Below are 27353 nucleotides of genomic sequence, written 5' to 3' on the forward strand. Positions count from 1 at the left end.
AAGCTGACATACAAACTAAAGACATTCTAAAAGCCATTCAAGTGCTCAAAAAGGGGAAAGCTCCTGGGCCTGACGGCTTTACAATAGAATTTTACACTCATTTTTCTAGCCTTCTCATTCCCAAACTACACCAATTATTTCTATTCTTTATAGAGTCCCAGAAATCTGAAGGTTCTTTTCAAGAGGCCTTGATTTGTCTTCTACCTTAAGAAAACAAGGATCACACACTGTGCAAGAACTATAGACCCATTTCTTTAATTAATTTAGATTATAAGATATTTGTGAAAATTCTTGCTCTCCGCCTATACAATATTTTACCTCAATAAGTTGGCAAAGAACAATGTGGTTTTATAAAAGGCCGTCATCTATCTGATAATATCCAACTGTTTTTTAAGTCCTTCGTAAATCCCATTCTTGTAAACAATAATTATCTGCTGTTGCACTAGATGCTGAAAAGCATTTGATAGAGTTAATTGGAAATTAATTTTTTCAACACTTGTTGGGTTTGGTTTTGGACCTAAATTCCTTTCTTATGTCTTGCTTCTCTACTCTTTTCCTAGATCCTTTATTCTAGCTAATGGTCAGGTATCTTCCTCCTTTTCCCTTTACAGAGGGGTTCGGCAAGGTTTAGAAAAACAGAGACCCAACAGTGGAACCTTCTTCTGAACAGCACCTAACAAACAATAACCCCACATATGAATTAAAACCCCTAATTTTCAGATGGGGAGTCGTGTGCACACTGATTAGCACCCACCGCAACAGTGCCTTTTCCCTCAGGAACTCAAATCATTAATCACAACATCAAAGGTGCCCCACAACATGTGGCATACGATATGTAATATTCAATGAGTTACGAAGGATGATATTCCTCAATTTGATATCTTTTATTTCAAGAGCATAAAGGAGCACCATACAGTCGACGCGTTTCGTCCCAACAGGGGACTTCTTCAGGGCTTATGTTGAAAATGACAGCTTCAAAGATGATGACTACCCGAAGTTGATGAATCCGCTGTACTCCAAAATAGAGAGCAATGAATACTGATACGTCCAACCAGAGTACGTCGGGTAACAATTAATAAGAGTCTATCTATGATCCAAAATATCTAGTAAGTCCAATATGTCGCAAAATCAGAAAAATACAGATATGTGGCATCGAATCAAAACATATTAACCCTCCTCCTACCATGCTCTCATTTTTACATACCTCTCCTTCTGCATCTCAAATTTATAAGAAATTAAGAGATATTCTTGTCACTCAGGATAAATCTAAAGTGGAATGTAGCTGGGAATCTGATTTAGATGACTCTTTTTCTATTTTAATATGGAATAAAAATAAGGAAGTCTCCCAGAGCAGCTAACACTACACAGACATTATTTTTCATATCTAATAGACTTCTGATCACTCCAGCTAAACTACATCACATAGATCCTAGTGTCCCCTCTACATGTTGGTTCTGCCCAACTCCTGTAGCAGAACTTAAACATATGTTATTTACCTGCCCATCTATTCATGATTTGTGGATCAAAGCATGCAACAGATTAACAAACTTTTTCATACTCATATCTCTTTGTCCTTTCCACATATTTTTCTATGTAGCATTTCATAGGTATGGTCCTCCTCAAATTTTAACATCTCCATTATTGATCTCCTTCTTGCTGTAGCATTTCAACAAAGCACCAAGTCATGGAAAAATGCTTTCCATGTTTCATTTCAAGCTTGGTGGTATGGAGTTTGTTATAATCATAGATTAGACAGAGCTTATGTTCACCCAATTACACTTGCTATCAAAGGAGATTTATTATGGTTACCTATTACTAATTTCTTAAACACATCTGCAAAATCCTTACCCCTATATAATCCTAATAATGAAGAAGTGCCCAAACCACCTTGAAGTTAATGGTTCCTACCTGTTGTATCATTTGTTTTATATCTTAAATATAGCATAAGGTATTACTATAGATAATTGTTGTTATTTAATTGTTATAGTTTAAATGTAAGACCAGTCTTATCAGATAATGTATCCTTCCCCCCTTCTTTCTACCCTCTCTTCCTTCCTCTGCTTTTTCTCTCCTATATGAACATTTCTCACAGTCTATCTGATTTATATATTGTATCTTATTGCTGCTATATGCCATATTTATATCCAATAAACTCTTTTAAAACTTACAAGCGTGAACTTCGCGACCTTTGAATTTCATGACATTAAGTCCCACATTTTAAATGAATCATATGAATGTACAATTATAGGCACTGGGAAATTACGTGATTTGACCACTATCACACTATTTCCAGTCAAACACTGTAGCACGGATTTGAGCTCAAGATCTCCATGTTCCAAAATCAGCTGCTTAGAACCAGAAGGGATTACTGTAGCGAAAAAGGGTGCCACATCCAATGCTTTTCAACTACTAAATAGAAGTTACCACCACAAGTATAAACAATAAAAAACGTAATCATAAGGTGAGTTCAAGATCAATAGGACGTAACACTGGTTAACAGGTCTTTAAGGTTAAGAAAAATATGGTATTCCCTGTATGGATTCGGTGTATTTTGAGGTTCGAGCCGAGAAAACCCATCATTGCACAATTAAGCCGACCTCTTTCCACCTCGGGCCGTAAACAATGTTGGTACAACCTTCAAGGCACTGGTTTTCACAATGCGCATGTTAACAAAACTCTACTTTGCAAGCTTTCATAATACTCCTAGTATGCACTCATGATAAACTCCTTAATGGTCTAAAATGTTTTGTATTGTAATTGCATCTGCATATGCAGCATGTTACAAATTTCCAGAAGGGCCCCCGTAAGTTAGCAGAATGCATGGTGTTTCACAGGCTGCCATGCATTGGCTCACTAGATGCTCTACCAGAGCACACCCAGGGGCAGATTTTACAAGCCCCTTGCAATGACTTTACGCCGCCGTTGCGTCACTTCTGTGACGCAGCGGTGTCGTAATCAATGTGCCATGTTGTGACATATTTACAACGTGACGCATCTAGGGAGATGCTTCATGTTGTAAAGCCCTGAGCTATATTATAACTGCGTCAGGTATAATGTATGCAGGGTGGGCGTTTCGACGTGAGAGAGCCTCGTAAAAGTGACGAAGTGAAATGTGCAAGATTTCACTTACTCACTTTTACGATGCCACTGCGTCAAAACCTTACGCCTGCTTGAAGCAAGTGTATGGAGTGACGCACGATATTAGAAATAGGCATTCCTGACCATTGCTGGAGTTGCGTCATGCTTGCGACATGACTCCAGCAATGCGCTGCCTTTACACCGAAAGATACAACATGAATCTGTCTATTCTTGCGCCACAGTGCGTCGCATTGTAAATGCTAGGATATACGAAAACGATAATGCCTTGGGATAAATAACCAAACCTACGTAGGTTGTAGAGATACTTAAATTAACTCTCCCTTCCAATACTAGCCAAAGGTTAACCCAAAACAAATTTCAATTGTTTTAGATAACAAAGTGTTTATTTATTATCACTTTTCTTTCTTTCTTTTATATATTTTTGGGTAAAGACTCACATAAAAGTAATACTCTGACTTACATATATATGTACAAACATTTACAACACATAAACATTTATATACAAAATATTAATACCAAAAAACATAAACAAAAACAAAAAATATACAATTCACTTATTGTATTCTCATAGCCCTACTATTTGAACTGGATGCTCTATAAACAAAATTCCCTACTGAGCTTGCCTTGTACAAACGATCACCCTATCAATTGAGCATTTAAGGCTATTTACTTATGCCCTTATTTTTTTCAACAATGCTCATGAACTTATTTCTTATGTTTTTTTTTTATTTTCATGGGTGTCTTCAATTATACTGTTGACGCGTTTCAACCCATCAACTTTGGGGCCTCATCAGGACTTGGGCTTCAGAGTAACCACTTTTTCAAAAATCACCTACAACATCAAAAACACTGTATTTGTCTTCCATTGTGTACAAATATTAATCTCACAAATGAAATATGCTAATTTGAACAAATAAACGTATTACATAGGAACATACATACAAGTATTTTGTTGGATACTGAAGTGGCGGTCGGACAGCATAAACCTTAATGTGTCTAGAGTCATTCCCTTTGCGACATATCAAAAGTGACATATCAAAAGTGACATGAAAAAATGCACTGTGTAGAAGAAACGGAAAGTGCACCCTGTGAACGAAAGAATCGTGTAAAGCAAGATTTGTGTCAAGAAGCATTCCCTTCAACACCTAAATTAGAATCAACATAAATCAATACCTATGGAGATCCATCCGGATTACCACCAATAACAAATTTTTTTCAAGTAACCAATTTATCCAATGTCATATGTTCCCGTTTTCTTAATATCCAGGAAACTAGAGACAAAAAATATACTGACTAAATCTGAATCGCGATGTGCTACTGTAGACTTTCTCAAAACCACCTAGCACTCTACTTACTGGTATACGTATGAAACAATGTGACTTGTTCTAGAAAGTGTCCTCTGCACTCTGTCAATCCCTGGTGTCTGCCTTTCTGAAAATGAGTAGAGACAGATGCCAAATAAACATACTGCCAAATACAAACAAACTTCACTGTCTCATTTAACTTAAAGGCTGAGCGGGCAGAACCTCTTATTCTAGCCAAACCGCGTCCTACTTTAATACGCTAGTCTCAGCTCTCGGCAATCAATAGTCCGCCATTGCCGCATCCATCGCGTGCATAAGATCACGTGATGCGGAAGCGGCGATATATCTGTATAAATATAAAGAAGAGACTGAAGAAATACTTCTGAGTAATCCATTAAAATCGTACTTCGGTTGTGAAGAGAAAATACTATAAAGGCTCCTCCATAGCAAAAAAATGTACTCCATAGAAAAATCTAATTAAATAAATTAAATTAAATTATAAGTGAAACAACTTGTGCTAAGATGCAAAATGTAACACCTCCATATATTCATAGTTTGCCACGCCTCGTAATCTACCAAGGACATCCTGGTCAACATCACCCTTCACTCGCATGTAATACGGGACGCAAAACACAATTGCTTTATAATAAGCTAATGGAGGACCGAAAAGGAAACTTCTGTTATATGCTAAAACGGTCTCCGATGGCTCATACATAGTTAGCAACAACAATATATACATAGTAGCAGGTATTAAAATCAAGAAAAAACTCACATTCACAACTTATCCAGTCCTACGTAAGACTTATACCAGCTTCAATTCATGTTTGCAGTAAAGCCCAAATCTCATCTTTATCATTGAGGCCCTCTGTAGCCGTATGATATTTCTCTATGAATCTGGCCTCTAATCTATTTAGTTTGTTTTGAAGTTCATCTCCAAATGAATTTGCAATCACAGTTAGTACTGACCATTTAATATCATTTTCTGAATGATTTAAAGCAATGAAATGTTTTATCAAAGGAGCCCCTTGTACTTTACATTTAATCCTTGATTTATGTTGCAATACTCGCTTCTTTACAGGTTGAGTGGTTTGCCCTATATAATATTTCTCACAAGGGCATTTTATGCAATATAATGCATTCTTGGAATTGCAATTGGAAAATACCTTTTGATGATGTATCTGTCCATTTATATACAATTGTTTGGAATCTTCTGTGAGTCTACAGTCAAAGGAGAAATAATGTTCCCACTCCTGGTGCCGTGATAAACACAAGTGATAATAAAAATCTAAATTAAACATACAGCACCTAATTGGTCTGCGTTAAAACAAAAATGTCTCATCTTTATCCTTGCGGGTATTTTTGATTTAATTTTTATTATCACCAAGAGTGGGAACATTATTTCTCCTTTCTAGGTCCTGGTGAACTGCCTTAGGGCTAGGCATGAAACTAGTTGACCACCAAGAGTAACCTGAGGTAGTAGATTTATCTTCCATTACTTCTCCTTCTTTGAGGGGTACCTTCTTTGATTATTTGAATACATTTGTGGAGGACAGGTCCCCATAATTTCTTACCTCTACTCTCTCCCTTTTTGGTGGTGATGTCTCTAAATGCACCACAACAGAGGTTGCATCTGTGCTCTATAGGGCCCCAGGATCCACAAAATATTGTATTTCTCCCTTACGCGATCAGTAGAGGAGGCCTTACTTTTGATAAGGCTGTAACTGTGGCAGAGGTAGCTGATGGAAAAAACTGTTTTCACTTTCTGCTGCAAGACTCGGGAGTCTCTGGACTAAAGTTTAGACCTGACCCCTTGACCTGCACCGGCGAGCTGACTCTGTACGACTAACAACTGAGATGCACCTCTGTGACCAGAATGAGAGGCTGGCGAATGGAACCTCCATGAAAATCTGGACTTGATTTAACAGTGAAAAAGTCTCTAGAATCAGAGAGGTTTTGGTTCCTACAGAGCCCTTAGCTCCTGAGACAGGAACAACATGGACTGGCTGGAAGAAGCTGTCTGGTACAAGGAATGAATAGTCTTGCAACCAGGTACTTTCATCTTCTCTAAAAAAACACTTACAGCACCTATGTAGGCCCAGTGTAGGGCACTCCGTGCGGCATGGAATGGGTAAAGCCTCACTATCTCATTGGTAGAAATGGTACTCAGAGACCCTGTACGTACATTCTGATTGGCGTCCTCAGTAAAGTAATACATGTCTCCTCTGGGATCAGTGCACCCTTACTTCACATTCCAAGTCTGGTGCCTCAGTGGACTAAAGCATTTAATCTAGGAATCTGTGTATGACCTCATGGTCACACGTTTAAATCATGGTGGGTTTGCTCGTCATTTCATCCATCCAAAGTTGACAAACTGAGGCATACTGAATTGGGTAACTATAAAGAACTATTAGTTCCGTGCAAGACACCCCTTAGGGTGAACTTGCTCTTTACAAACACATTTGTTACACAAGTGTGGGGTTTCTAGAGGGACCAGATAGGGATTGTAGCACATTGGGTATAGGCTGTACAGGATGGCTGCCCCCAAGAAACAAGTTATGTGTTTTTTGGTTCAGCTGCTGCATCCTGAGAGTGACACACGTGTATTGCTTAATTCTGGAGCTCAATTTCATAAGCTCACCAACCTGAGGAAATAATTGGCTTGAGGTAAATAAAGCAGACAAAAGTGAACCAATGAGTTAAAGTGGTATTATGGGCAGGGGCCTATGTTTTAGATTTTGCTGAGTGCAAAAGAAGCAGGTTCTGACCACACGGTTCAGTGGAGAAAAAACAAGTTAAGGGTGTGTGAATATTAAGGGTTGGGTATATGCTGTGAATGACAAATACATAAGGGTCCTGTATCAGCACTCAAGTTTCTGAAATGAACAGCTAAGGAAGTAGGTTCAAATATTGTCACTAAGTGAAAACTTATACTGGTAAAGAGCCAGGTTGTAAGAGTAAAAGTAACTGGGCAGCATTGATCCACTTTGGGAGATAGGGGAGCAGTGCAAACCACTGACCATTTTATAAAGTGTGGAAAAGGCCACTTTACTGAAACAGGTGCATATTAACAGTGTATTCCTGGTAAACTGCCTTACAAAATGACCACCTTGCTACACAACCAATTAGCGTACCAATGTCCTACCCCCACCCCTCCTGTCCCATCCACAGTAGCCCACCTGCAGGTATCTCATTGCTATTGAAGCACATTTCAAGGTTTCTCAACCTTAACTATTTCCTCCAGCCCATGTGTAAGCATTAAATTCTAAGGAACTAAACTTCTTTGACCTTGAACTTCCTGCCTACCCTCTAGTGCTTAATTTGAGCAGGTGCTCAGCACCGGCTGCACTTCTTTCACAGGGCCGTGGCTACAATTTCTGACCCTGCAGGTGGTGGTCTCAATATTAATTGTTCAAATTCAAAATAAAAAGAATAGCATACATTGACTGGCTGATAAATGTTCATAGACAGGCCAGCATATGCCTGTCCAGGCAGGCATGATTGTGTATCACCACGTTAGTGATGATGTCATCATGCCGATCACAAATCCAAGAAGTCATCAACAAACTATGTCTTGCATTCTATACCCCGAGTCTGCTGCACCCTGCCACTTATCGGGTAAGACAAGCGGTACACGATTTCAAGTAGGAGCGTTGAACCACACAAACCCTAATTATCAAAGGGGGACCAGAATCAGGATATTAGGTTCGAAAGGGATAGAGATCATCAATAATCATCCGCTTTTGTTTAGCAAGGATACACGTCTGGCCATTTTCAGAATCAGTGAGTGGGTCAAAAACCTTGTAAGCCACGAATGGTGGAGTGAGTGACGCCCTCTTTGATTATTAGCTCTAACCAGAAGAATCTATCTTCACCTTCCATCACCAGGCCGAAGGATCTTTTAGATTCAGCTAACCATCCTTCTGCTTGTACAATGATGCAGAGTATACAACGCAATCTCAGTAAAGGAATGGGAAGCTTTTGATCCCTACTGCCCGAGAAGCATACGCTCAGGGTCATATTAGTACTCAACGTTGCCATAGAAAGGTTTCCAATTGATTACATGTGTATTATTTTCTTATCTTATACATTCTGTTGAGAGTCTACAAAGTTCTTTGTCTTGATAAAGATGGCGATATAGGAGTCCATCGAAACGCGTTGACGGTTTACTGAAAAGTACACAATCTGGCAGGTGGTTAGACCAAAGAGTATTTTATAAATTGCACAATACCTGGCATTAGCCCTGCAAAGTCTTTTCTTAAGGATGTTTAGCCACTGATGGCATAGGGTAGTGTGTCTTGGGATATGTACTCTCTATCCTTTTTATTTTATTTTTTAATTTTGGTTTTTATAAGATGTATTTAGGGATGTCTTAATATTTTGACCCAGTTGTATGTTAGATATTGATGATTTGATGCATAATTGTCTTTTAGACTATATGTATATTTTAACTAATTTTTAAGTGTGGGCGTAAAATCCGTTCCGCTCGCGGAATTTGCGGATTTTCAGCAATTTCGCGATCCGCAAATCTCGCAAAATTACCGAAAAATCCGCAAATCCGCTTGCGGGCGTATTTACATTCTGGCAGGATGCTCCTGCAGAGTTAAGGCAGGTAATGGCGCCGGCAAGCTGCCAGAGTTGAAGTTGCTTACTTGTTGCAACTATTCTCTGACCCTGCCCGAGGCAGGGTCAGAGAATAGTTACAAATGGCTCCGGCAAGCTGCCAGGGTTGAAGTTGCTTACTTGCATCTATTCTCTGACCCTGTCCTGACCCTAAACAGCCGGGTGCCCGAGGCAGGGTCAGAGAATACTTACAACTAAGCAGGTGCCCGAGTTGAAGCTCAAATTCAGTAACGCATTCATCAGCCCAAAAACAATCGTGAGCTTTGTCGAGGGTGGGCAGGTGTGCTTTCTCCCCATATCTAACGTCGACAATTAGTTGTGATGCTGGATAGAGGCCTCTGCATCCTTCACTTTCACAAGCGCAATCCCTGTGCAGTTCCTGTGTCCAGGAGCTTCTTTCTCCTCATCTGCTGCTCTGATCGGTCTCTGACCTTTTTTACACACAAGAGGCATGTGAACTTGCATGGAAGCCCCGCTCTTTGGCCCCGCCCACACACTAGTGGTATGCACTGTTTTCCCGCCCGACCCACTATGATGGACAGCTCACTCAAGGAAACCGGCGCTGGGCAGGTGTGCTTTCTCCCCATTTCTACCATCGAAAATTAGCTGTGATGCTGGATAGAGGCCTCTGTATCCTTCACTTTCACGAGCGCAATCCCCGTGCAGTTCCTGTGTCCAGGAGCTTCTTTCTCCTCATCTGCTGCTCTGATCGGTCTCTGACCTTTTTCACACACAAGAGGCATGTGAACTCGCATAGAAGCCCCGCTCTTCGGCCCCGCCCACACACTAGCGGTGTGCACCGTCTTCCCGTCATTTACCCACTATGAAGGACAGCTCACTCAAGGGACCGCTGCGCCCATCGGCGCGATGGCATAGTAACACACACATGGTCACTGGAGACAACTCTTCTGGCCCTTTCGCAGCTGCAGTGTTGGAAAAGCACTATACATTTACCCAACGAGCAAGCACTTACTGTTGGCCAGTAGAAACAGTAATTTGTGCAAATCTGCGAGGTCGCAGATTTTTTGGGCAATTTCGCGTAAATTTGCGGAGCGCAAATACGCAAAATTCGCCCATCCTTACTCATTTTTATCAATAAATTGAATTTGCACTTTTCTACATCTGATGTTGTCAGGATTATCTATTAGGAATATATGGTCTCACTTCCAATGAATGCGGATGATATGAGTGGAACAGATTGATTAAATAGGTAATATTTTCTCCAAAGGATATAACTTTTTGTGATACCTTGATATATTACCCTATTCCTTTGGATAGAAGGGGGTTCCTCTTAATTGTTAAGTAAATATGCACCCTACCACTGCCTGAGTCTAAGCCTCCCATTGGATAATTGTAGCTGGGGGCTGGCTCATGACGGAGTTGAGGCAAGGAAGCTGCGAGAGCCCATTTGGAACTTGGGAGTGAGGGCTCTTGAGGAAGAATAAACTAAAGTAAGTGTGGACTTTCCACTTGCTGTGTAGCCAGAGTAGCATATCCTGCAGCCCTGCATTGCTGCTATCCTCAACGTGCTCGATGTGGCTGTGGTCCAACACAACTTTTGTGGCCATGGCGTCACCTGTAGAATCTGTGCGCTGCACCCCAGTATGGTAATTGCTGAGTGTGCGTGAGTCCAGTTGGCACCACAGCCATACTTACCGGTATTGGCAGCATTACGGTTGGGGACAATGCCTGTGCTGTAGCAGGCAGGGTCACAGCAAGCTGAGCAGTAGATGCCGATGCCGACGCAATCCCTGAACCTACTAACTGCAGGCAGCACTAGCAGTGACATCACCTGCTGTGCTCAATCAGCGTCCTGTACTGCAAATAACTCAGTTATATTGCACTGATTAATATATGCAAAAAAAGCATTTTCATTTGGTGTACATTTTGTTTTTGCACTCGGTGTAGGTAAGAAAGTAAAACACATGTCATCTTCCTCTTCTTTAGGAAAGACAACTGGAAAACGCAGAGTTCGAAGTAGCAGGAACATCTACAGGCTGACGACAGGGGTTACAGGCAGCAGCAGTGTTATAGATGAGAGAGAGAGAGCAGGAGTAAAGAGGAGAAAGAAACAACAGGAGAGGCTAGAGATAAGACAGAGCTAAGTAAAAGAAAAGAAGAGCAAATCGGATACAAAGAGAAAGCAGCCATGATGTGAAGAAGAGAGCATTAAGAAGAGAGAAGATAGAATGAAAGGATGTAGAGGACAGGACAGATGAAAAAAAGCAGACAAATGATAAAATGGAGACATAGCTAATCACTGCTAGAAGAGTGATAGTAAAGAGCCAAGATCGAGGGGAGAGAGAGCAGAGCATGGATAAAAGTGAAGAGGAAAAATGGCAGGGCTACAATGAATAGAGGGCAAATCAGAAATACAGAGAATATGGTAACACACCAGGTGTGACAAAGACGATAGAAAACAATTAGAGAGGTGAGAGGATAGACTCTTAGAGCAATGACTTAGGGGACAGACAACAGATCAGGGCCAGACTGGGAACCACAACCGGCCCTGGCAAAGTGCTTGGCCGCACCCCCCCTCTGCCCCCCCAGGGGGGGGGATGGGGGGGTTGGCGGTGCAGCCAAGCTCTTTGCTGTGGACGATTTTGGTACAGGGCCGATTTTGCGGCCCTGTATCAAAAAGGGCCCCAGGGGCCCAAAGCCAGCCCCCACCCGTGCGGCGCACCGGGGGATTGCCCGGTGCCCGCTATGGCCAGTCCGACCCTGCAACAGATCAAGGTAAGAAGATAGAGATTGTGGCAGTGAGAGTGTTGAAAGTGGGGCTCACCGGAGGGAGAAGTGACCTGTGGCCTCCTTGACAAAATTTTCAGCACCTGCACTTTTTTTTTTTACAAATTAAGCACTGCTACCCTCCCTTTCCCTGTGTTTTACCAATGGCAACACCACTCCAACCTCTGAAATCTCCTGGAAAACTTTCCAGACCTCCACTACGCACCTGTCTCAAGCGACAACATTACAACCATAACAGCCCCATTTGCACCTGTCCCAACAACAGGACCCAGAAAGAAAAGACATGCAAGATCTAAGCAGCCCCAAAAACACTAAATAAAGGGACGGTGGGTGGTGGATAAAAAGGACAGGACTCCCTGCCACCAGCCACAGGAAACCTAAAATAAAGGCAGGCAGCCCAAAAGGAGACGTATATAGCCCTATTGGGCTACATTGAAGGCAGTCACTTTGACTGCACTGTAGTGACCTGATGGCAGGGCACAAGGAACCTGCAGGACACGAAGGGGACACTGAGGAAACCGGACACCACATCTGGTCAAGAGTGTGGGAGGGGGCATTCACGAAAGGGGTATCGCCGTGGGCAGACGTGCAAAGGCACGGGAACAAGATCTTGTAGGACATTGAAGCGGTGCGACCCTTACCTGTGTCCTGTGAGTCTGTGAGCTAGAACACGACAACTGGCGACGCGGCGGGATCCATAGGGCAGAGGTGGATCACATTGTGTCCCGAGAAGAAGCGGGACAAAACCAGGAGCCTACCCTGATCCGCTGGCCAACTGGGAGAACACCGTGTAGAGTGGCATGACGGTGAGAAGCGAAGCGGAGCCAGGAGCCCACCCTGGTCCGAGTAGTGCAGCGCGGCACGGGAGCCCACCCCGACTGATGAGACATCGGTAAGAGCGTGAGCGTGGAGCAAAAAGAAATAGGAGCGCTGAGCATAAGAAATATAGAGAGCATCTGCCGGTGAGCAGAAAAGCCAAGAAGGGACAGCACCCAAGAGCGCTTGTAAGAGTCAAGAGCGAGAAGAAGAAAGCGCGCGATAGTTTCGAACGAAGCATCGCGAGATCAAGGTGGCCGTTTTAAAGTCAAGCGGACCGAGCCAACAGAAGCAGGGAACGACGGCGGCCACTTTAAGAGGTCACGCAAGGCGAGGGAGGTAAAGAAACCTCGTGAGACTACGGCGGCCATTTTGGAGTCAGGCAATTGAGCCAATAAGAAGACAGAAACGAATGGCGGCCATTTTAAAGTCAGGCCGCCAGTGAAAAACAAGAAAAAGTGCGAAAAGAGGCAAAAGAAGAGGAAAACAAAGGAAATAAAATGAAATTAAGCACATTACAAAAGGAAACATAGGAACAAAGTAGGAAATAAAGAAAATAATAAGAGGAAGAACAGCAGAAGAATGCTAAGGAAGAAGATGAGTGACAATGAGGTGAAACAGAGCATGAAAGCCATCTTCTGCAGGCCATTACCGTTCAGCCTAACGGAGCCACAAGCAGGCATCAGGTGCGAAAGATGGGTCAGGAAGTTTGAGTGCTGCATGATCGCCACGGAAGTCCCGGACAACAAGCAACTGCACCTACTACTATATCTCACAGGGGATGAAATAGAAGATCTTTTGCTAACATTCCCCGCCGACCAGACCGCGGATTACAAGGGAGTGATGCAGTGTCTCACACAAAAAACAACGCAACGTCCATTTTGAAAGATACACATTCAACACGGCATGCCAGCAAGGAGAAGAGAGCCTGGACGTCTTTTCAACGAGACTAAGGAAGATGGTCACATACTATGAGTTTGACAAATTTGACAAGGAGCAAGCAATAAGACTGCGCATCATTGAGGGTTGTAAATCAGTTAAGTTCTGAGCACGTGTTCTGAAGGAACCAACGACGCTGGAGAAGATATTGAAGATGGCTCGCACAGAAGCACGGGTCACGGAACAAGCGAAACAGATGGAAATGGGAAAAGAGAAGAAAGTGGAGGTAGCACATCGGGTCACTCATAACTTCAAGATGAAAGAATACCAGGTGCCGGTCCTACCAAAGAAAGACGAACAAACATGCTATGATGTGGCCTCGAATTCCCGCAAGTCGGTGCCTGCCCTGCAATGGGTCAAAAGTGCAGGAAGTTTAACAGAGACAATCCCTTCTCGAGCACGTGCATGACCAGACAATTCAGAAATGAAAGAGGCAGAACGATGGGACCACGGATGAAAAGTAACAGGTATGCACGACAAATGGAAACTGCCAATCGCAGCTCCTCAGTCAGAGGAGACAACAGCACCTGTGATGGAGGAGAGACTGTATCTGATGTCAAACGCACCAAGAGAAGACAAAGACACAGAGCACGTTCACCTAGTGGAAAAGCAACAAATAAAGAAAACAGCCACTGTAGACATTGGGGTAGGAAACCACCAAGCAAAGTTTGTGCTTGACAGTGGAGCAACCTGCAACATCATGTGCATATCAGAATACCAAAAAATGAGAGTGAAACCACCACTATCATTGTCGACTGTGGATGTTTTTACGTGGGGCTCCCGAGGGCCGGTAGAAAACATGGGGAGGTTCAATGAAACTCCAACGTACAAAGGCAAAGTATACCAAGAAGAAATACATGTGCTTAAGGGTGACATTCCAGCACCATGCCTACTCAGCAACGTGACAGCCCAGGTAATGGGGCTACTGGCCATGACATATAACATGTCGGAAACTGAAAACATCCTACAAGAGTACCCAGCAATATTGAAGGGTCTTGGGAAACTAACAGGAAAACAGATAACTTTACATACCAATGAAGCGGTCAAACCGGTGGCCCAGCATCATAGAAGAGTACCAATTTACCTACAGTAACATGTTGAGGAAGAAATAACAAATCTGCTAGCACAGGGTATAATTGAACCTGCTGAAAGACCAACGCCTTGGGTGTCTCCGATTGTGGCCGTCCCTAAGAAGAACACCTCAAAGATCCGCATTTGTGTGGACATGAGGATCCCAAATACCGCAATCGCAAGGGAACAACACCCGGGGCCCCACTTAAATGACATGATCAGCTGCCTCACTGGGGCCTGCCGGTTCTCGAAGCTGGACCTGTGCAAAGGATATCATCAACTTGAACTAGATCACCAATCCAGGTACATCACGATGTTTTCAACGCATCTGGGCCTGTTCAGATACAAGCGATTGAGTTTTGGAATCTCTTCGGCAGCGGAGATATTCCAGGAGACAATAAGACAAGTGATAAGACCAATACGGAACAGCCTGACCTACAGCGATGATATTCTGGTATTTGGAAAAACAGACAAAGAACATGATGCCACTCAACGTCAAGTGTGCACACAACGTGAGCAAGCAGGCCTAACGCTAAACGAAGAGAAATGTGAGTTGGGAAGAGTGGAACTAGTGTTCTTCGGTCATATCTTTTCCAAGCAAGGGATGAGGCCAGACTCCAGCAAAGTTGAAACCCTGAAGAACGCAAAGACGCTGACGGATTTTGCAGAAATACGATAATTTCTAGGCCTCGCCAGCTATTGTGCGCGATACATACAAGACTTCGCCACAGTGAGCACACCACTAAGAGAACTAACAAAACAAGGACAGAAATGTATCTGGTCTCAGGAATGCAACAAGGCATTCGAAGAAATAAGAAGAGCAGTGGTGTCTGTGGAGCATCTAGCCTACTTTGACCCCCTACTATGCACAGAACTGACTGTTGACGCCAGCCTGGTTGTGTTAGGAGCAATACTAGCGCAGCACCTGCCAGGAAGAGACTCACAATGGAAGATTGCTGCATGTGCGTGTAAAAGCTTAACAGACATTGAAAGAGCATACTTGCAACAAGAAAAAGAGAGCCTTGCAGTGGTATGGGCGTATGAACACTACCACATGTTTGTCTACGGGAAGCCATTCCCCATCATAACTGACCACCAGGCGCTAGTAACAATCTATGGCAGCCGGTCAGCCAAAATGTCACCCAGGATTGAACTCTGGGGCAGAAAGCTGATGGATTATGACTTCACGATTGTGCACAAGCCAGGAAAAGAACACAACCCGTCAGACTACATGTCGAAACACCCACTACCGCTGGCACAGGAAACGACATTGATGGAAGTAGAATACCTCAATTTCGTATTGAAACAAAACACTGCGGCGCCAAAAACGCTAACAGAGCTAGCAAGAGAGACCAAGAATGACGCCACGATGCAAACGGCCATAGAGATATTGAGAAGGCAGAGATGGAGGCACGTCAACAATAATTGCACCTGGGGAACAGGAGCATGCGAGGAAGAAGTGCTAGCTCTCAAGAAGATCCATGAGGAACTGTCAGAAACCGACACCGGGATCATGATGAGAGGCACAAGAAAAGTGATACCCAGCTCACTCAGTAAGCAACTGGTAAATCTGGCTCATGAGTCTCACCGAGGCATAGTAGCAACGAAAAAACTGATAAGGGAAAAAGTGTGGTTCCCTGGCCTAGATCGCATGGTAGAAGACACCATAACGACCTGCCACTTCTGTCAAGTAATAGGATCACCGGCCAGAAATGAACCTTTACAAATGTTGGAACTTCCAAGAGCAGTGTGGACAATGCTAGCAGCTGATTTCTTTGGGCCCCTGGACACAGGCAACAACCTGCTTGTGGTCATCGAAGAATACTCTCGGTTTCCAATAGTATGCCACGTCACATCGACATCAGCAACAGCGACACTACCAATATTGGATGACATATTTGCAGCATGGGGTTCACCAGAAACACTAAAAACACACAATGGTCCTCCATTCTCAGGGGAAGATTTCTGCAGATTCATGACCTACCTGGGGATAAACCACTGGAAGATAACTCGCTGTTTTTTTTTTTTTTTGGTATGTTCTTATATAGCGCTCGAATCACCCTGGGGCATCTCGGCGCTTGCCTTGGGAACCCGTCCTGGCTTTTCCCTGTTAGATAACCCATACTGGGCATCCCCAAGGTGAAAGCCAGGCATTCCGCCGCGGGGGCTGTTGTGAGATTAAGCAAGCTAATGCCCAGAGTTGCAGAGTGTGAACCCATGATTCGAGTGGGCACCGAAGCGAGAATTATCGAGTCCGTGGACATTTGGGCTCAAGACCCTGCCGTGTCGGGAATTGAACCCTGGTCCCGGGTCTGACCTCTGCTTCAGGGTCTGCCTCCTCTAACCAGTGAGCCACCCAAGTCAAGCAACTGGAATGGTAGAGAGATTCATGGGAAACATTAAAAAGCTGTTCAGAGGGCAAGGCTGGAGGAAATATCACTTGGTCAAGCTCTGTGCCAAGTTCCACGAGACTACAGAAACACACCTCATAGCTCCACAGGAAGATGCCCAGCAGAGCTAGAACTGGGAAGAACAAGGAGAACAAGGCTACCACAAATAGAGGCAACCATGGCACCGGATCGCAGCGACATTGCAGAAAAGGAGAAAGAGGCGAAAGGAAAAATGAAAAGATATGCAGACGCCAAGCGACACCCCAGCGTGCCAGACCTAAAAAAAGGAGACATAGTGATAGTGCGTCAGTGGCAAAAAAGGAAATCCGACAGTTTGTTCTCCAAAGACCCACTACTAGTGACGAAAGTAAAGGGACCCATGATCACGGCAGAGTCGGAACATCAGCAGATAACACGGAACAGTTCACATTTCAAAGAACTAAAAGAGGAAAAAAGGGAAGACCAGGAAGAAGGAACAGCAGAACAAGAAGAGCAACGGACAGCAGAAGAACAACAGATGGAAGCAAGCCAGAGAAGACTTTGCAGACGTCCAAAAAGACTAATAGAAGAAATGTGATGATGAGAGGCACACCAACCGGTGCCAAGGCAGACTCTGCATCTATCTCTATCTCCATCTACACATCTCTGTGTTTCATTTTTTCTTGTCACGTCTTTGTGAAAAAGGGGGAAGATGTAGTGACCTGTTGGCAGGGCACTAGGACACTGCAGGACACGAAGTGGACACTGAGAGAACCAGACACCACATCTGGTCAAGGGTGACGGAAGGGGCATTCACGAAAGGTATATCGCCGTGGGCAGACGTGCAAAGGCATGGAACAAGATCTTGTAAGAGAATAAAGCGGTGCGACCCTTACCTGTGTCCTGTGAGTCTGTGAGCAAGAACACAACATGCACCCTCTCCCAAAAAACCCGGGGGCAGACCTACCAGCAGTTGGCTGCACCCCAAATCCCCATTTCCATGCATGTTTTTTGCAGGAAAAGTTACCACGAGGATAACTCAAAATGGATTAGCATTGAGGCAAGCCACTGTTAAAACAAGCATTTACAATGCAACGGTTTCGCCTTTTCAAAAGTTAGAGCTATTGGCATTGTAAATGACAAATTTGTTATTTATGTGTTGGTTTTGAAAACAGATAAATAAATGGCATTGTCATTTACGTTGCCAATAGCTTAATCTCTCGCAAATGTGAGACCTATTTTACCCTACTGGATGAGCTCAGCAGACAGCAATTACTACCACACACACACACCCAGAGCCTCAGACACCCAGAGCCACACACACACACACAGCCAGCCACACACACCCAGAGCCACACACACACACACACACCCAGAGCCACACACACACCCAAAGCCACACACACACACACACACAGAGCCACACACACACACACACACCTAAAGCCACACACACACACACCCAGAGCCACACACACACACACCCAGAGCCACACACACCCTCACACACTTCGATACACCCTCACACATACCTCCAGAGACCTTTATGGAGCCTAAAACAGACCCTCTTCTATAGCCCCCAAAACACCCTCGCATAACTCATCAAACTCACACATACCTCAGCAGACCCTCACTGAGCCCAGAGAGACCCCCACATAGCTTAACACCCATACCTGAATAGACTCTCACAGAACACTAAGCAGACCTTCACTTAACCCTAAGCAGACCTTCACATAACCCTAAGCAGACCTTCACATAACCCTAAGCAGACCTTCGCATAACCCTAAGCAGACCCTCTTACACAACCGTACGCAGACCCTCAGGCTAAGCAGAACCTCACACCTTACAAAAGCCCATCACATCCCGGAAAGGTCTTAACAGACCCAGACTGTGACAAGCAAGCACCTGGAAGCCTATGAGTTCAGGCGCTGTAACTATGAAGCGTGGCCATCTTCAGACATCTATCAACCCATCCATATGCTACCGTTTACGGTGGCCTCCGAGGGTGTAACTATACAGCTTATTCAAACATGCAGGCAAAGCAAAACACAACGATGTGCAAAGACAACATTATACATCAAATGTCGAAAGGACAGAGAGTTCGTGCTGTGCACGAGCTGATGGAAAAGCGAGAGGCCACTCCCCCAAAAACCAGGAGAAGGGATAGAGTCCTGCGTCTACCTGAGCTGCCGGCGCCTGTTCCATTCAACAAGCAAGGGTTTTGTGAAGATGAGTCCAGGATCACACAGAGTGTCGGTGAGAAACTGAGGAGACCAGCACTGAGGAAGTTCCCATCGTAATCTCAGAGGCACAGCCACTAAACTGCAACACTAACATGCATCTGTATTCATGATACCCCCCCTCTCTCTCCCACCCCACCCCCAGCCACTCCCCTCCAGACCATGCTGCCACTCTCTATTCTGGACTCAGAGGGCGCAGACAGCAGCCCAGACCACCCGTCAGACACGCAGGACCGCAGCATGAAAGATGCACGTGTTAAAAGGAGGAGCCTGTACCTTCTTTCCCTGGTCCGCGCTCACTTCCCCAGGTGTCCCTCTCAGTGAGGGCAGGCGGGGCAGGGCTGCGAGGAGGGCTGGTGAAACACAGGAGCTCTGTGCCTGTGCCTCGCTGCCTGGTGGCAGTGTGTATATATAGCCGGTGTTTGTCTGTGAGTCTGTGTGTCTGTGCGTGAGAGGGAGGGGGCAGTCTGTGAATAAGTCTGCTTCTCCGGGACTTTCTGTCCAGCGCCCCTTTCCCAAACTGCCATGAGACAAACTGGCATTGAAAAAATGCACCGGGTGCCTGAGTCAGGCTCGGCGCGAGTCCCCTCAGCCGGGGAGGGGTACAACTTAAGCCGGAGGGCGGGATTGAGCCCCCGGAGTCAGGGGTGACCTCCTACCCGGGATGAGCGGGCTCCAGAGCAGCCTTAGGAAGTGTTCGAGAAACGGCCGTCCTCTTCCCGGGAGCTGCTGTGTCCGGGAGATAAGAGGCCTTTTAAAACAAGCACTGGCAAAGGCCAGAGGTCTAACCTTTCACTGCAGCTTTTATGTCATGCTCATAGTGCAGACAGAAACACAGGCGACTGGTGAATGCATCATTCTTTGTGTCATGGGCTCGGTGCAGCAAGATGCAGTAACTCATCTTCAAACGGCACTTGTGCTATGCTTAGAGCAGCAAGGCGCACGAACATAGTGCCAATGTCTAAGTCAAGATTACCGAGAGATACAGCAAGGGAGACGGGAGCCGCGTCCCGGAGAGGTGAGGCTCCCATGGCCGAGGCGGGATCTGGGCCTCAATGAGTGGAAGCCCCACAGAACGAGAGCCTCAGAAATCACAAGTCACTGTGATTCCCGAGTAAACAAATTACAAAAGCAGACGTTAAGTTACATGAGGCAAAAGTGACAATTGTGAGCAAACAAAATACACGAGGTGCAAAAGGTACATTACATATACGAACTCGAAAGTTTCAAGACGGAGCTTCGCAAGTAAGCTACTGCCCGGCCGCCATCTTCGGACAAATGACCAAAACAAACCTTCAAAAAAAAACAACAAAAAAAACCACCGCCCACCGCCGCAATGACATTCGCAAAGGGGCGGAGAGCGAAAAAAATCGCCAGAACGCCCACGAATCTGCTCGGGGATTGAGTGACGCATCTTTGTTCCAATGGCTAGCCTCCATTTATGGAGCTAGCCAATGGAACAGAGAGACGGGACAAAGCCCCTTACTGATTCTCAAAAGTTTTCGCCTGCGCGAACTGACGCCAGGCGAAACCTAACACAAGCATTTACAATGCAATGGTCTTGGCATTATTAAAGGTAGAGCTATTGGCATTGCTCATGACATGTTTTTCTTTTTTTTTTAAATCATAAATAAATAGCATTGTCATTTACATTGCCAATAGCTTAATCGTTAAATAAATGGCATTGTCAATTACAATGCCAATATCTTAATCGCCCGCATATGCATGACCTATTGCATTTACACCCACTCAGAGCCACCCACACACACACATACAGAGCCACCCACACAGTCATTCACATAGAGCCAACCACACACAGAGCCACCCACACTCAGAGCTTCCACACACAGAGCCACCCAAAAACAGAGCCACCCAAAAACAGAGCCACCTACACACAGAGCCACCTACACACAGAGCCACCTACACACAGAGCCACCTATACACAGAGCCACCTACACACAGAGCCACCCTCACAGAGAGCCACCCACACTTAGAGCCACCTACAAAAAAAGCTATTACATATACACACTTAACAGAAAAAAACACCAGAAGAAGAGTCATTCTCAAAAGTAAACTCAAGAGCCAGACACACTAACGCAAAAACACACATCCCAAAACCACAAATATCAACACAAACAATAGATACACACACCAACAGAAGAACCACATACAAGAACCACCCACCCACCATGAATCATGCATGTATAGCCATAAACACCAGAACACAATAGAGCTACACATACTAGCAAACGTAGGTCCCACACAAAGTAAATTCTGTCAACCTGGAGTTTGGAAATTACCAGGTGAGTAAGGAATGCCGACAAGTGCCTCCACCCTCAAAAATAGGGATAGAGATGTAGATTTTAGAGCTAACTGGTATTTATCAGGCATTGGTGGAAGCTTCATCTTTATGTAAAACTCTAATATATGGAACACGATTCAATAAAAAAATCACCCAACCTTTTCACAAAATTGCATGACACAAATTAACAAAAAAGTGTGGCTAATGGTGACTCCGACTATTCTTGCACTCTGCAGCACCCTTTCATATGCTTGTGAGATGAAGGAAGATGGTGCTGAATGGGATGTATAATAGTTGGTTACATCAAGTGCAGGCCGATTTATATGTGTGCATTGGCTGGAGTCAGGTAGTGCTACTGTGGATGCCCGATCAGATATCTTTAAAATTGGAAGGTTGACGCATGTACTTTGACATGGACACAAACTCTTGTTAGGTGTGCTCAAGGTCTTAAAGTAGAGTGCGCTGCTGGAGTTATTTGGTAATCACGCAACATAGGAGATGGTAGCTCACATGTGTGCAGACGCCCACAGTAGTGACAGTCCACTGTAAAGCAAGATTCTGAACTGAAGGCAAAGGCAACAGGCGATGTTGCAGTATTACAGATGTAAGGTGCGTGGAACTCATAGGGGGGCATGGGTTTGGAAACAAAGGAGCTTCTGCGTATAACCCGTATGAAAAGGGCAATGCTGTGTATGCCTGGTTGTAGAGTACCTCGGGGAGTGGAGTATCATGGTACATTTCCTGGGGAGAATACTGAGCAGAGACGTCCCTCTTCATCAAGTGTTTCTGGCTTGGAGACAGCTAGTGCACTAATGGTTGTTTGGCAGTAACGGTTGTCGGGGGCGGCCTGGGACATTACCCCCTGGTTGTAGATTATGACTGATTGTTTGGTCCAGAATGTATCTATGCTGAAAAAAAGGCAAATTACATTGGGCTCTCTGGAGAAGATGATTTTGCGGTGCTGCCAGGCTCGCATTATATCTCTTAGTCTTCTATATGCAACAACAAAAAATAAGGGTTGTGAAATAATTGCAAACGGTAATCTAAAAATATTTCTGGTTCAGCTACCCCAAAGCTAAAGTTAGCAATTCATGCAGCTCTTTGACACCGAGTAGAGCCCATCCCCCAATGATTCATTTTAGAGCTTCAAATAACAGATGGTACGGCTACAGATGCTTGCTGAAGTGGTATGTAACCTAGGTACTACCAAATCACTGCGTGCCCACTGGTTCATAATGGACGGTGTTGAATCCTGCAAATAAAATTAATAGACGGCTCCATGTCACTAAAGACGCAATGAGGCAGCCCTGTACCTTTATTTAATTCTCGATATTTAGGTAGCTGAACACCATTCTTGTTACTGAAACCGGTGGCGTGGCGGAAGCGGAAAAGCTTCCGAAGACCAGCAGTGCTGATAGGAGGAGTGTCCGGGGGGGAGGGGGGGGGGGGGGTAAGACACACAAACTCACAAAGCCGCCTGTTACATGGAATCATGTTAAATAAAACAATATTATCAGTAGAATAAAAGCCCTTTCAGTAAGAAGCGCACTTAACCGTAACGCGGTAGCTGCTCTCACAGCCTATATAAAGAAAAAAAAGCACTCAATGAAAATTAAAGGTGCACGTGCACCCCTGCATCCCGCTGGACCTGGAACAAAATCAATTTTGGTGTTTGATTAAAGAGAAGTTGTTCTGATGTATTTTCAGTTATCAAAGACTTTCAGGAATCTTCTTTTTACATCAAATAATTGCAGCATCGTAAACGTGTCACAGTACAAATCACTATACTGAAATGTATGCAAAGCAACGCTTTTTTTTTGCTTTAAAGATGTTTGATCTCCGAAGTACTTCCCCTCACAGATCTGTGCCCGACCTTACGATGGCTACTCACAGTTTGCAAGACTGTATCCTCTGTATCCATCGAGCCCCATCGCCTTCATGGTGCTTGCTAGCTCACAGCGCTTGAATATTTTTCCATGCGCTGCTGGGAGGCTGAGGCAGAGGCCCAGGATCAGTGTCAGGGGCAGCAGCATCCTTGGTCCAGCGTGCGAAGTATGCCCTTTTGGAGTCTGTTTCGGACTACTGAGATTTCTTCTTTTCACTTCCTTTTGAGTTTGCCAAGACCGAACTCCACCTCCTCCTCAGTCATTCACCACTTCCTTGTCTGGTACTTTCCCACCGAGTGTCATCAACGTTACTCTTATTTCATTCTTGTTGTGTTCAGTGCTTTAAGTGGGATGAGTAATGTGGTGGGAGGGGGCAGAATGGACGCCTCCAAAGAAGCGTAACTAGGAATCTTATACATCGGGCACGGCATATATAACCAGGGGTGCGGCTCTGAACAAGTAGACTACAATCCCGTGCTTCTGGCAACATGGCGACCCGGAAAACAGTCGCCATGCTGCCAGTATTTGGGTGTCTGTCGGTGACTTTTCTGTTACAGTATTCAGACAGATCACACCACAGCCATACGCCCAAGAGATGCCAGGCCTATTGGCTTTGCCATTGTTAGTAAGCAATATCAGGCATATTTACAAACTTCAACGGTGGATTTGCTGCGAGTAAATAAAATTGACAACGTTTTGAGGAGCAGGCCACCCGTCGCAACGCTCTGGAGTCAAGGCCGCTAACCAAGATACCAAGCTCACGTCCGTTTCCTTTTTCCTCTTCCCTTCTCTCCCACTTACCTCTTAGCTCACACTTCTCTTTTCCTGCTCACGAAGGCAACGCACAGGAAAGTTAAAATGCTGTAAAGGATATAGGTCGATTATGTATACTCATCACTTTAAGCATCTCAGCATAGCAATTGAATACTAACGGCAACGTACGGCGCTAGAACAAGACCAGTATTGCCTTCGTTTTGTTTGTCTGTACTGTGTATGTAAAAAAATTTCTTCCTAATAAAATCTTTTGGAAAAAATAAATACATTGAAAACGTTTTAATTTCTACAAACAGACCGAATAAAACATTACTAATGTCTGTGGCAGGTCAGTGGTCTTCGGAGCAGGCCCAGTAGTCGGGTTTAGATTTGTGCCGACCCAACAGGACCTAGCCTTGGTTGTGTCCACAGGGAATCAGTGTTGTGGGACCTGATGTGGGGTGATCGAAGCTGCTCCTATGATTATGTAGTCAACAACGTAGCCTGTGACTGAAGAGGCAATCTGCCCTCATCAACCCACCATTCAATTGGTTCTGCGCATATCCATTGCTCCCTACTGCTCTGCTCATTCTAGTTGTCTAGTTCCACTCACAAAGCTAGGTGTGTCCTTCATAGACAGCGTCTATTTTATGACAGCCTCCCTGCCCTGATTTTCCTCTCCCTGTATGTCGTCTGCAGTTCAGGCGTGGTCTATTATATTTATGCAAGTGGAAGTAGTCCGCTTGCAAAGCTGAAGCACGTTTTTCGGTGGAAGTCTATCAGATAGCACAGTTGTGTAGTTTGCTAAGGACATCTTGAGGGCATTCCAAAAGCTTCCCTGGAAATGCATTCCGCCCATTGCTCACCATTGGATTAGTGGTTTTAACTCACATTTGCTTGCTTTCTATTTGCTGGCTACATTTACTTATAGGCTGCCCAGCTTGAGTACGTCCCTTCCATGGCTGATACTCTATTTACTGTATTCTTCCACCAACACTAGGTTTCTGTAATCAGCCCTTTTAAATCTTGTTCTTATCCTGTCACATTTGCAGTGCATTCAAAGACAGAGGTCAAATGTCAGATTGTCTTCTGAGAGAGCTTGACGTTTACTTTTGCAGAGGCCGCCGCACCCACCCGCAGGGTGGGGGAGGCTCAAGGGTCGGCGCCATAACCCACGCGGTGCCAACAGGGGGAGATGGAACTGGTCCTGGGCGCCCCGAAGCGGCCAGGACCAGCGGAAGCGGGGTGCGCACCAGCCACCCCGACAGGAAGTGACCTTGTGACCTTGGCGCCCATGGGGGGCGACCAATGGCCAACCTTGCTACCTTTGAACCCCCCAATCAAAGGGGGTTCACCTGAAGCCCGTAGGGGGCTCAAGGGGATTTAAACACCGCCGCTCCCCAACCAGAAGCACAACGTCTTCGAAGGAGCTGGGAGAGCGGCGCGACAACGACATCGTTTGAAGACGACCGACTACGGCAGGAGGCGGCGAAGGACGGCCGAAGCAGAAGAACGACCACACAGAGCGGCGCGCCGGTCAAGTTCTCCACCCAGCTCCCCGGGAACCCGAAGCGACGGAGAAAAGACGACGAGCTCGGCGGCCTTGCCAAGCTCCAGCGCGGTAAGCAATTGTCCGGTTTGGAACGCGACGGAGAAAAGACGACGAGCTCGGCGGCCTTGCCAAGCTCCAGCGCGGTAAGCAATTGTCCGGTTTGGAACGCGCAGTGAGCCGTTTCATCTGACGGACAGCACACACGGGTAAGGAAGTTCAAAGGCGGGTCCGGAATTCCTTCCGACCCAGCGGCGCAGACCAGCCCGCAGAAACCAGACCTAGGCCTTGGGGACAACATGGCGGAAGATCAGCCAGGAGACATGGCGGAAGTGCTGAAGAAAATCCGCGAGATATCGGCGGTACACGGCGACGAATGGCTCCAGCCCCATTTGGCCAAAGGGAAGGAGAATAGGCCGGACGGCCAGGCAGAGGAGGAAGCAGGCCCGTCAGCACCCAAGAAGCCTAAGACCACGCCGAGGAAGAAGACGTACAAGAGGAATCCCCCAAGGAAAGTGCGCCAGAAGCTCCCGCCGCTGAGGTCGGACGACAGCAAGCAGGGTGAGACGAACGGCGGAGCGGTTAATGGTGAGCATATTAGTACCATTGTAAAAGAATGCTTGAAATCGCTCGCTCCGACGTTACTGAACAGCGCAGGGCAGGGGGCGGCGGGGCCCAGGGAACAACGCACTGACGAGACAGGGGGCTTAACGTGGCACATGATGGATCCGGGGTGGGCCCGGCAGTCAAGGGTGCAGGAGCAGGTGGGCCTATCCCCGCAGGGGGATCAGGTTTCCCCATTACCCGGGTGGGCGTACAATACTGGGTCCGGGAGCCCGGGGTCGGGGGGGCTAGGCAGTGACCTGTACGCCAGACCATCCCCCGGCCCTGCCTCCTTGACGACGAAAGCCACGGGGCTTGCGTGCCTTATTCCTCTCGCAGTAAAAGAGAGGATATGGCGCAAGGAGTTCATCGATATATTCTCGCTCCTAGAAATACAGCTAGAGGGCCTCGACCTGACCACATGTGACAGGAGAGAGGATGAAAAAAGGGAGAGGCAAGGGGCTAGAAAGGAGCGGAACTTCGAGAATTGGCTAGACGCTTTCAGGATCATGGCGTGTATCATAGTAGAGAGGTTCCCCCATTGCGCAGCTGACCTATGGCTGTATGAGGCTAACATACATTCTGCGCAAAGGCAATTCCCCGGGGATGCATGGTTAGAATATGATAAGGGTTTCAGGTTAAAGATGCAGAGGCACCCAGAGATGGAGTGGAACGAGGAGGACGTTTCAGGTTTTATTCATAAAATGCTCGCTGCCAAAGAAGTGAGAGCCTGGACGGGGAAATACGACCAGTCCTTTCGGAGTTCGTCCCACAAGGGGAAGAACAAAAATTACCAGAAGCATTCCTCTGGGCGGTCCAGCTCCCCCCCCCCGCGACCAAGGCCATATGCTGGAGATACGATGCGGGGGACTGTTCATGGGGCTCCTCGTGCAAATTCCAACATGCATGCTCAAGCTGCGGGGGGAAACACGCTGCAGCGACATGCAAAGGCTCCAAGCGGGAAGCAAAGAGCGAAAAGAAAGAGAAACACAAGAAGCACTAGCCCGAAGGCTAGTGGGGGCAGGACACTAGTAAACGTTCAACAGTGCCAGCT

General features: G+C 45.7%; 1 protein-coding gene across 1 annotated transcript in view; it reads right to left on the reverse strand.

Moving 5' to 3' along the window:
* LYZ (lysozyme) overlaps positions 1-23589 on the reverse strand; it is a 173324-nt gene extending 149735 nt beyond the window's left edge. Inside the window, exon 1 of the mRNA XM_086918036.1 lies at positions 23400-23589. Coding sequence (XP_086774162.1) covers positions 23400-23541 — 142 coding nt within the window. The 5' untranslated portion in view covers positions 23542-23589. The remainder of the gene's footprint in view (positions 1-23399) is intronic.
* Positions 23590-27353: the final 3764 nt, after the last annotated feature.

This window comes from Lissotriton vulgaris, chromosome 1_1 (assembly GCF_964263255.1).
Source record: "Lissotriton vulgaris chromosome 1_1, aLisVul1.2, whole genome shotgun sequence".
Taxonomy (NCBI): Eukaryota; Metazoa; Chordata; class Amphibia; order Caudata; family Salamandridae; genus Lissotriton; species Lissotriton vulgaris.